Source organism: Chrysochloris asiatica, unplaced genomic scaffold (genome assembly GCF_000296735.1).
Source record: "Chrysochloris asiatica unplaced genomic scaffold, ChrAsi1.0 scaffold00042, whole genome shotgun sequence".
Taxonomy (NCBI): domain Eukaryota; kingdom Metazoa; phylum Chordata; class Mammalia; order Afrosoricida; family Chrysochloridae; genus Chrysochloris; species Chrysochloris asiatica.
Genome location: NW_006408560.1, coordinates 854818 through 866638, shown reverse-complemented (window position 1 = coordinate 866638; position 11821 = coordinate 854818). Strand labels below are relative to the sequence as shown.

Genomic DNA, 11821 nt, shown 5'->3' with positions numbered 1-11821 from the left:
AGCTCCATTCTCCACTCAGGTCCTCTGTGGCCACATCACTGACTCTGGACCCATGAGTCCTCGGGTCTCCTCGCACTACTTGTCAACCAGGTCCCCAACCGGGTCCACAGAAGCCCTCTGAATATTGTGAGGCTTAGCTCGCCGCGTCATTGCTGCCTTTACCCCATTTCTCCCCAACGGTGATGCATGTGTTTACCAATCCGAGCGTGCATTTCCACCAAGTCTCGGTTTGCATACATTGACAGAGAACTTCCAGAGGTTCAAGCCAGATTCAGCAGAGGACGTGGAACAAGAGATATCATTGCTGATATCAGATGGATCTTGGCTGAAAGCAGAGAATAGCAGAAAGATGTTTACCTGTGCTTTATTGACTATGCAAAGGCTTTTGATTGTGTGGATCATGACAAGCTATGGACAACATTGTGAAGTATGAGTATTCTGGAACACATAATTGTGCTCATGAGGAACCAATACATAGGCCAAGGGGCAGTTGTTCGAACAGAACATGGGAATAATGAATGATTTTAAATTAAGAAAGGTGTGTGTCAAGGTTATATTTTTCACCATACTTATTCAACGTGTATGCTGAACAAATAATCTAAGAAATTGGGTTATATGAAGAAAAATGTGGCATCAGGATTGGAGGAAGACTCATTAACAACCTGTGATACGCAGATGATACAACTTTGCTTGCTGAAAGTGAAGGGGACTTAAAATACTTACTGATGAATATCAAAGATCATAACCTTTGGTATGGATTGTATCTTAATGTAAAGAAAACAAAATTCCTCACCACTGGACTTTCTTATCAATGGAAAAAAGATTGAAGTTGTCAAAGACTTCATTTTTCTTGGATCAACCATCAATACTCATGGAAGCAGTGGTCAAGAAATCAAACGACATATTGCATTTGGCAAATTTGCTGCACAAGAGCTTTTTAAAGTGTTGAAGAGCAAAGATATCAGCTTGAGGACTAAGGTACACCTGACCCAAGCCATGGTATTTTCAATAACCTCATATGCATGTGAAAGCTGGGCTGTGAAAATAAGGAAGACCGTAGAAGAACTGATGCTTTTGAGTTATGGTGTTGGAGGAAAATATTGAAAGTGTCATGGGCTGCCAAAAGAAACAACAGATTTGTGTTGGAAGAAGTACAGTCAGAGTGCTCCTTGGAGACCAGGGTGGCCAGACTTTATCTCTCACACTTCAGGCATATTGTCAGGAGGGACCAGTCACTGGAGTGGGATATCATGTTTGGTAAGGTGGAGGATCAGAGAAAAAGAGGAAGACCCCCAGCGAGATGGATTGGCAAAATGGCAGCATCAATGGACTCAAGCATGGCAACAATTGTGAGGTTGGCCCAGGACTGAGCAGTGTTTCATTCTGTTGTACATAAGGTCATCATGAGTCAGTACCAACTCGATGGCACCTAACAGCAACTTACTCTTCTGAATCTAGATGAAATTTCTGGCAATTCATTATCACTGTACTGCTGAAACCATTTCTGAATTATCTTCAACAAAACTTTACTTCTGTGTGGTATTAATGATACTGTTCAGTAATATGTATTCTGTTGGATAGCCTTTATTTTGAGTGGCAATAAATAAGGATCTCTTTCAGTCTTCCAAATTTCTTAACATAGATGAGTGAGCTCTTTCAGCATTGCATCCATCTCAATTGACATTTTGTCAATTCCTAGGATCATGTATTTTGCAAATGCCTTCATTATAGTTTGGACTTTCTCTTTCAATACCTCAGTTCTTAATGATATGCTACCTTTTAAAATGGTCAAACACTGACCAATTCTTTTTTGTACACTGACGATATATATCATCTATCTTTTTTAGAATAAACACCCTTAATACTTGTGCTGGATAGGAAAGAAGAGGATTTATTTGCCTTTCTGATCCTTGACAGAACTCCAGCCCCTTACCTTCTAGCACATAGCCATCTGCTTGGCCACACTGGCCCGGTCTTGAAGCAGTACACACTATTAAGAGAGGACACAGTCCTTAGCAAAATGACCAAGTGGCCTAACCCAAACTTAGCTCCTTAAAATTAAGTCCATGTTGGCTCAGATAATGTAAGAGCAATCTTCTTTTGATGCTTTTTGTGTCATTCATTATTTTTAACCATGTTGTTGTCAGGTGCAGTTAAGTCAGTTTCCACTCATAGAAAGCCCAGTCCTATGGAATTCTCACAATTATTTTAATGTTTGAGCCCAGTGTTGTTGCCACTGTGTCAATCCATCTTTTTTTCATTGACCCTTCACTTTACCAAGCATGATGTCCTTCTCTAGGGGCTCTTGGTTCCTCCTGACAACATTTCAAAGAATGAGAAATGAAGTCCCTCCATCCTCTCTTCTAAGGAGTATTCTGGCTGTAATTCTTCCAAGATAAATTTATTTGTTCATCTGGCAGTCCATAGTACTTTCAATATTCTTTGCCAACACCACAATTCAAATGCATCAATTTTTCTACAGTCTTCCTTATTTATTGTCAAAGTTTCATATGCATATGAGACAATTGACAATACCAGGGCTTGGGTTAGGTGTAACTAATATCTTTGCTCTTTGACATTTTAAAATTCTTTTAAAAAGAATTTTGCTGATTTGCCTGAGGCAAATCTTTTTATTTCTTGATTGTTGCTTGGATGATCACTGATTGTGGATCCAAGCAAAATGAAGTCTTGACAATTTCAATCTTTTCTTCCTTTATCATGATGTTATTATTGGTCCAGTTGTAAGTATTTTTGTTTTCTTTACACTGAGTTGTAATCCATATTGAAGTCTGTAGTCTTTGATCTTCATCAGTAAGTATTTCAAGTCCTCGTTGCTTCCAACAAGCAAGGCTGTGTCATCTGTGTGTCACACAATGTTAATGAGTCTTCCTCCAATCCTGATGCCACCTTCTTCTTTATATAATTCAGCTTCTCAAAATATATATTGAATTAAGTATAGTGAAAGGATACAACTGTGTTGCACACCTTTCCTAATTTTAAACCATTCTGCATCCCCTGTGCTGTTCTACTGACTGCCTCTTGGTCTATGTACAAGTTCCTCATGAGCACAATTAAGTGTTCTGGAATACCCATTCTTTGCAATGTTATCCATAGTTTGTCATGATCCACACAGTTGAATGACTTTGCATAGTCAATAAAGCACAAGTAGACATCTTTCTGGTATTTTCTTCTTTTAGCCACGATCCATATGAAGTCAGTAATATCTATCCCTTGTTCCACATCTTCTGAATTCTGAAATTGTAGCAGCTCCCTGTTGATGTACTGCTGTAACCATGTTTGAATTATTCTCAGCAAAATTTTACTTGCATGTGATATTAATGATATTTTTGCTCATAGAATTATTCAATATTGCAACCCAATGGTTGAATTTTTTCTTCAGTTCTTTCTGCTGAGAAATGCCAGCCATATTCTTTCCTTTTTGTTTCCCAACTCTAGTCTTTGCTAATTTCTTTATGCATACTTTACTTTGTCTTCTTGAGCTGACCTTTGAAATTTTCCCTATCTCTCCCATCCTTTTGAGCTTTTTATTATTATTTAGTGCCATCCAGTCTATTCTAACTCACAGTCACCCTGTATAAGCTTTCTGAGGTTGTAAATCTTTATGGGAGCAGAAACCCCCTCTTTCTTTGGTGGAGCAGCTGGTGGCCTCAAACCACAGAACTTGTGGTTCACAGTCCAGTGCTTATCTTGCAGAGCTACTGCACTCCCTGAGCTTTACTGCTAGGCAAATACTGTCCTTTTGATTTCATATGATTGATCATTCAAATTAATGTATACCCCCTAGTGTTAGCATTCATTTTGTAGTCCTATCTATCTTTTGGCTGAAAGTTGATTCTGGAGTAAGTTCATTTCCAAGCTTAAGAGTATTTAAAGGCCATAGTCCTGAAGAGTCCACCAGTCTCTGTCAGACAAGTAAGCCTGGTCTTTTGTATGATTTTGAGTTTGCGTCACATTTTTCTCCCACTCCTTCAGGTTCTCTTATTGCAGTCACTTTCAGAGTGGTCAGCAGTAGTAGCCAAGCACCATCAAGTTCTTCTGGTCTCTGGTTTATGGAGGCTGGGGATCGCGTGGTCCATTAATCCTTTGGACTGATTGTTTCTTTGAATCTTTGGTTTTCTTCTGTGTTGTAGACAGGGAGAGACCAAAAGTTGCACCTTTTATGGCCACTGACAAGCTTTTAATATTCTAGTCACTACTCACCAAGTAGGATGTCTTTGTGGAGTACATTATGACAGTTGACTTAAGTGTTCCCCCAGACTATGGTCCTGAGCCCCCAGCCAAGTGAATCATTCATTCCCTTAAGGTGTTTGGTTATGGCTAAGAAGTTTTCATAACTCTATTATATTCATGGATATATTTGCAGACCATATAAATATATATGTAGAAATATCTTCTGTCAAACCTAGGTACCGTGGGTTAGTTCCACTCACCTTCCCACCTCTGTTCAGCTTGGGTGTCTTATCTATCTGTCCATTCCTAGATTATTGCTATCACTGTTATTGCAGGGTTGTATATGTAACAATATTTACTTTTGTTGCCTTTAACTCTTGTCCTTCTCCCAATGTCTTCCATCTTAAAGTAACATAGCTTTTCAGAACTTACTGCATTTCCATTTGGCTCTATCCTCATCACACTATCCAAACTACACTTTTCATGGTCACCAGTAACTCTGTCTTTTCAAATCCAATGGACAGTTATTTTTCTTATCCTCCTCGATAACACACCATAGAGCTGATCACTTCCATATAAAAAGCTTTCTGCTCTTGGTTTTCAAGGTAGTATACTGTATTCTTTGCTATTCATAGAGTTTTCAGTGACTAGTGATTCAGAAGTAGTTTGTCACTCTTTCTTCCTAGTCTGTCTTTGTTTTGTAGCTCATCTGAAACCTGTCCACCATGGGTGACCCTGCTGGTTTTTTATATAATCAAGATACAATCAAGGTGTTCTCTCCTATTCCTATCAATACTGGTACAATCAATATAAGCTTTCCCAAGATGGCGGCTCCTGGAACAGCTGAGTGTCTTGATCCAGAAAATAAAATTGGGAAAGGTGTGAGACAGGGTTGTATTCTTTCACCATACTTATTCAACGTGTATGCTGAACAAATAATACAAGAAGCTGGGTTCTATGAAGAAAATCGTGGTGTCAGGATTGGAGGAAGACTCATTAACAACTTGTGATATGCAGATGATACAACCTTGCTTGCTGAAAGTGAAGAGGACTTGAAACATTGACTTATGAAGATCAAAGAGCACAGCCTTCGATATGGATTACATCTCAACATCAAGAAAACAAAAATCCTCACCACTGGACCAGTAAACCACATTCTTATCAATGGAGAAAAGATTGAAGTTGTTAAGGACTTCGTTCTTCTTGGATCAACTGTCAACACTCGCGGAAGCAGCAGTCAAGAGATCAGACGACGTATTGCGTTAGGCAAATCTGCTGCATAGGAACATTTTAAAGTATTGAAGAGCAGAGATGTCAGCTTGAGGACTAAAGTGCGCCTGACCCAGGCCATGGTGTTTTCAATAGCCTCATATGGATGCGAAAGCTGGACAGTGAATAAGGAAGATCGTAGAAAAATTGATGCCTTTGAGTTGTGGTGTTGGAGGAGAATACTGAAAGTGCCATGGACTGCCAAAAGAACCAATAGATCTGTTTTGGAAGAAGTGCAGCCAGAGTGCTCCTTGGAGGCCAGGATGACTAAGCTTCGTCTCTCATACTTTGGACATATTGTCCGGAGGAAACAGTAGCTGGAGAAAGATGTCATGCTGGGTAAGGTGGAGGGTCAGAGAAAAAGAGGAAGACCCCTAACGAGATGGATTGGTCAGGTGGCATCATTGATGGACTCAAGTGTGGCAGCGGTAGTGAGGTTGGCCCAGGATCGGACATTGTTTCGTTCTGCTGTGCATGGGGTCACTATGAGTCGGTTCCGACTCGATGGCACCTGACAACAACAACAATATTGTATTCTGTCTTTGGTTTCCAACATATCATGCTGTATTCCTCCTTAGTGCTTCATTAGGCATTTGGTTGACTTCTTCTCCACCTAATATCTAAATATATAAGAGCACTTACTAACTCTGTGTTCTCCTATAAGTCTCTTACAATTCTCAACCCTAATTTATGCTGAAAAATGAGAGTTCTAATAATTTTAAATGAGAGAAGTAATCAGACATACTTACCTGAATTTTTATTCAATAATGATAAAATGAACTAATCTATATAAAGGCATGGAAAACACCAAATGAATAAATGCTTGACCTAAGTATTATCTTCCTAAGAGCTCCTGATGGTGCTGTGGGTTAATGCACCAGACTTCAAAGCCATTTAAACTGCAAGATCAGTGGTTCAAGCTCACCAGCTGTGCCTTGGAAACCCTATATAGGGTCTCTCTGCGTCAGAACTGACTCTACAGCAGTTAACAACAATAACAACAACAAAGATCTCTTGATGAAATACCTATATGCCTGTAGCTGATATTGGGTATCGTCAAGCTGATTTTAATTCTTAGCAGCCTCATGTGACCAAGTAGAATTTCACCAGAGAGTTTTCTTAACTATAATTTTTATGGAGACAGATCACCAGGTTTTCTCTTATAGAACTACTGGATGGATTTGAACTGCCAATCTTCCAGCTGGTGCTTAATCATTGCACCACCAGGGGTTCTAGCTTGTATGCCTTGTGTTGTTGTTTGTTGTAATCAAGTCCTTTTCAACTTGTAGCAGCTCTGTGTACAACAGAACAACTTTAAAACATTGCCCAATCTTGCCCTGTGTACCTTGTTATTGTTGTTGTAAAGTGCCATCAAGTTGATTCCAACCCATAGCGACTCTGTAAGGATTTCCTAGGAGCAGCTGGTGAGCTTGAACCTCCAACCTTGCAGTTCAAATGGCTTTGCAGTCTGACACATTAACCCACAGCACCATGCCCTGTGTACCTAGAACCTAATTAATATTTGTTTTTCTATAAGAGTTGTTGAAGTGCCCAGAAAAATAGATACCATTTATACTCTCACTTGCTAGCAATTAGGAAAGAATCCTTTGTGAATCCAAACTTGGCTAACAATATGGAAATAAAGGGAGACAGAGAAATGCCCTACCAGGTCTCTTAGAACAAAAAATACAAGACCTAACAATGCAATTAACAATGCAATTATTTCCATTTTCAGGTTCTTCAAGAAGCCAATCAGCAATATAGGTGTATTGACTCCTATTATCATACACAGGACAACTCTCTACTCTTAGTCTTTCATAACCCAATGAATACACAACGTCTGCATTGCGAAGACTGGAATATTGCTCTTCATTCCAATGTTGGATTCAGGTAAACAGCTTTAGTTTAGTTGACTATACAGTTAGTTAGTTTAGTTAGCTTCTTACTTAGTTACGTAGTTTTTAGTTCTTTAACCTAAACTAGGTGGTCCACCTCAATGAGAACATTTTCATGATGTGTGATAGATTTAAGTCAGCTCACCAAACCGAATGCTTGCTGTATGCCAGACACTGTGATAAGCACTGAAAAGATACCACTGAAGAACGCAGACATTGTCCTTACTCTCCTAAAGTCTCATGGGCATGTTAAATTATATTTTATTCATTTAATTTCCAACAAGACTGCCTCTGAAAGATTTCAAAAAGGAATTAGAAAACATGACAATTAGCATACTGATTTGGGAGGATTCAAACGTAGAGCAATTGTGTGACATACCAACACAGTAATCAAGCTCCACTGTGCCAATCGTTGTTGTTGTGAAGTACCTTTGAGTAGATTCCGACCCATAGCGATCCTGTATAGGGTTTCCAAGGAGCTGCTGGTGAGCTTGAACCACTGACCTTGCAGTTCAAACGGCTTTGCAGTCTGACGCATTAACCCACAGCACCACATCCACCAATTGTTTGGTTGGTTATGTGCTGTGGAGTCGATTCCGACTCATAGCGACCCTGTACAGGGTTTCCAAGGCTGTAAATCCTTACAGGAGCAGAACGCCTCATCTTTCTCCCGCGGAACAGCTGGTAGTTTCAAACTGCTGACCTTACAGTTCACAGCCCGATTCATAACCACTACTCTACCAGAGCTCCTAGATCCACCAGTAAGACTCCTTGAAAAGAATACATAGCAGGAAATAACAGCATGACCAGAATCTTCACATCACCAGATGGCTTAACATCTATCCCTATATAACCTTATAATTTTGTATGTTTCCTTCACTCACACAGATTGTGTATGACTGCCCAAGGTGAGCCCCAAGATACTTGTGGGCCACCTGGACACAGAGAAACTACAGTCTCAGTGTCCCACCAACGCCTGCGTGCCAAGGGCTGCACACCAACTCTCAGCTCTCTCATCAAAGTATATGCCCACAAATATGGGGTTTTGTAGCAAACAAGGCAGTCAACATATAGTACATTTATCTTAATTCTATCTTTTCAAAAAATGATACTGTCAGAAGTTATACAACAAGGTCATTTTCCCAGACCCGTTTCTAATGCTTTATTCACAAATGCAATAGTTTCTGTACTGTAGTTCATTGTTTGTTTTTATAAGGATGATACACTTAACTTGGTAAACCATTTAGAGTTAGTCCTTCCTGGGGACTGGAGGGCAGGACCCACAGGAAGAGGTGGTAATGTGAAGGGATGAGGAATAGACCACTGATTGACAATATTTTCATTGATTCTAGGGGCAATCTCTTACTCTGGTTTTCAACTTGTTCTTAAATTGAATTTAGTAATTTATATTGTCCTAGGGAATCATGCCTGACATCTAGATTTTCTAGTCTATTGGCATGAAATTAAACAGAGTATTCTCATGACACATGTCAGTTTCTGAGAGAGGTGTATTAATGTCTCTTTATCTGATTATGGATTTATCTGTCTCTTTTATCTATTAGTTCTACATGTAGCGTGTGTGTATGAATTTATATTTTATTCTGTTTTTAGATACATCCGTCTTAATGGATTGTAACTTTTATCAATATAAAACAGCCCTCTGTGTTCCCTTCAGTGCTTTTCATCTTGAATTTAAATATGTCTGAGATTAATATTGTTGGACATTCTTTCTTTATGCAAGAATTTATTGATATAAGTTTCAATCATTTTGTGTGTCAGCTAAGAATTGTGTTTCATTATAGTAATGGAAACCTGACTAGAGTGGTTAAACTAGTAAAGGGGTTGTTTTTCTTGTGTAGCAAAAAATCTGGAGTCAGGCAGTGCTTCAAAGATAGTGACACCCTTCAGTGTGGTTGTCAGGGACCCAGGCTTCTCTGGCTTCCTAGTCGGCCATCTGCCACATTTTTATTTTTCTGTATAGTTTTTGTTTTGTGGGTACATCTCTGACAAATTAGTATATTATTCTTAATTGCCATGGTGTCAGTTCTGAATCATATTGAGTATAGGGTTTTATATAAGGCTTCTGATGAACAACTGGTGGGTTTGAACCACTGACCTTCCAGTAGCAGTCCAGTGCTAATCCTACAGCACCACACCAGAATCCCTTCTATATAATGTTGTTGTTGTTGTTGTTAAGTGCCATTGAGTCACTTCCAACCTATCCTGTATAAGGTTTCTAAGGAGTGGCTGGTGAGCTTGAACTACCAACTTTGCAGGTCAAACCTACTTTGCAGTCCAGTACATTAACCCACAGCGACAAACCAAGACTCCTTCTATATAATAGTACCTAGAATTTTTTTGGCCTTTCTGAGAATTTCTGTCTTTATAAAATAGAATTTGATCCATTCACTTTCATTTTATAATGAATTTGTTTGACCTCACTGATACCAATTAATTTTATACACATACCAATTAATTTTATATACACGCCTGGTGTGGTGCTGTGGGCTAATGCATCAGACTGCAAAGTTGTTTGAACTACAAGGTCGGTGGTTCAAGCTCACCAGTTTCTCCTTGGAAGCTCTATACAGGGTCGCTATGGGTCGGAATCGACTCGACGGCACTTAACAACAACAACATTATATTTTAATATTAATCCTTTTTATTCCTTTGGTTTGATCATATTGTCTTCACTCATTCTTAGAATGTGATTTTTTTAAGTTATTTATTCTATTAATATTCCTAATGCACTGGACTGCAAGATTGGTTTGAACCACAAGGTCGATGGTTCAAGCTCACCAGCTGCTCCTCAGAAAGCCTATATGAGTCAGAATCAACTTAATGTAACTTAACAACAACAAAAGAAGTTATATTTATCCTTTTAAATCATAATTTAAGCACATTTTAAAAATAACATGGTGGTGCTATTTTTAAAGCTTTGGGCTGGCAACCCTGGGGTTCACAGTTCAAACCTACCAGCCACTCTTGGAAACTCTATTAAGGGTCACTATGGATCAGAACCAAAATGACGGTACACAACAATGGTGAATACTAATTTAGCTGTATTTATGAACCTATGTACCTTCATTTTAGGGTGTTCTAAGGAGTACTGGGGAGTCCTGGTGAGACGCTGTAGGTTAATGCGCCAGACTGCAAAGCTGTTTGGACTGCAAGTTGGTGCTTCAAACTCACCAGCTGTTCCTCAGAACCCCTATACAGGATTGCTATGGGTCGGAATCAACTCGACGGCACTTAACAACAACAACAAGGAGTCCTGGAAGGAGCTCTGGTAGCATAATGCTTATGAGTTGGGCCACTTACCTCCAGGTCAGCAGTTCGAAATATCAGCCATTCCGTAGGAGAAAGAAAAGGCTTTCTGCTCCTGTAAAGATTTACAGCCTCAGAAACCCTATGCAGGGTTGCTATGGGTTGGAACTGACTCCACAGCACACCATCACCATCACCACCACCACCACCACCACCACCAAGGAGTCCTGGTCTGATGCTGTGGGAAATGCGCTGGACTGCAAGGTTGGTTTGAACTGCAAAGTTGGCAGTTCAAATTCACTAGCTACTCCTTGTAAACATTATACAGGGTTGCCATGGGTTGGAACTGACTCGACGGCACTTACGAGCCCTGGTGTGGTACTGCGAGATAATGTGCTGGACTGTAGAGTCAGTTGAACTGCAAGATTCAGCGGTCCAAACCCACCAACCACTCCTCAGAGCCGTATACAGGGTCACCATGGATCAGAACCAACTCTACTGCACTTAACAACAAACAATAACAAGGAGTCCTGATGTGGCACTGTATGATAAGCACTGGACCACAAGGTCAGTTTGAGCAACAGGGTCATAAGTTCAAACCTACTAGTTGCTCCAGGGTAGCTATGAGTCAGAACTGACTCAACAGCACTTAACAACAAAAGGACTCTAATTTTTTTTTCACAATGCAGAAGTATTGAAGAGTTTGGGGAAGCAAGACATGATCTGATTTAGGAGTTAAAAGGGTCATGGGATCAATGACAGGAACAAGGAGACATTTGGAAAGCTATTGTGGCAATCAGGTTAGGATGATAGCAGTAGAGGAGGTGGGAAGCAATCAGATTTTCAACAAATTTTTAAAGTAAAAAATTATTTGGGTGTTGTTGCATATTCAAAGAAGGGTGTAAATAAATCATCCAGGTCAGAATAACTTCAGGGTATTTGGCGTCCTCAAATTGGAGGACTTGCTATCAACTGAGATGTCAAAGACTTTGATGGGGTAGGTAGTTTAGAGTGGAATGTCAATAGTTCATTTTGGGAGAGGTTGCATTTAAAAATTCAATTACTACCTAAACAAAGATGTTGAGCACCCATAATTCATAGCCTATAAATTTCAATTTACTTTTAATTTAAGGTTTTTATTGTAGATTGAGTGAAAGTTTACAGGACATATCATCAGTTTTACATTCAACAAATCATAC

General features: G+C 39.5%; 1 protein-coding gene across 1 annotated transcript in view; it reads left to right on the top strand.

The window, feature by feature from the left end:
• The window catches only part of SPAG17 (sperm associated antigen 17), a 324904-nt gene that overhangs the window by 179311 nt on the left and 133772 nt on the right, over positions 1-11821 (top strand). The window contains 1 exon segment of the mRNA XM_006861302.1: positions 7196-7350. Coding sequence (XP_006861364.1) covers positions 7196-7350 — 155 coding nt within the window.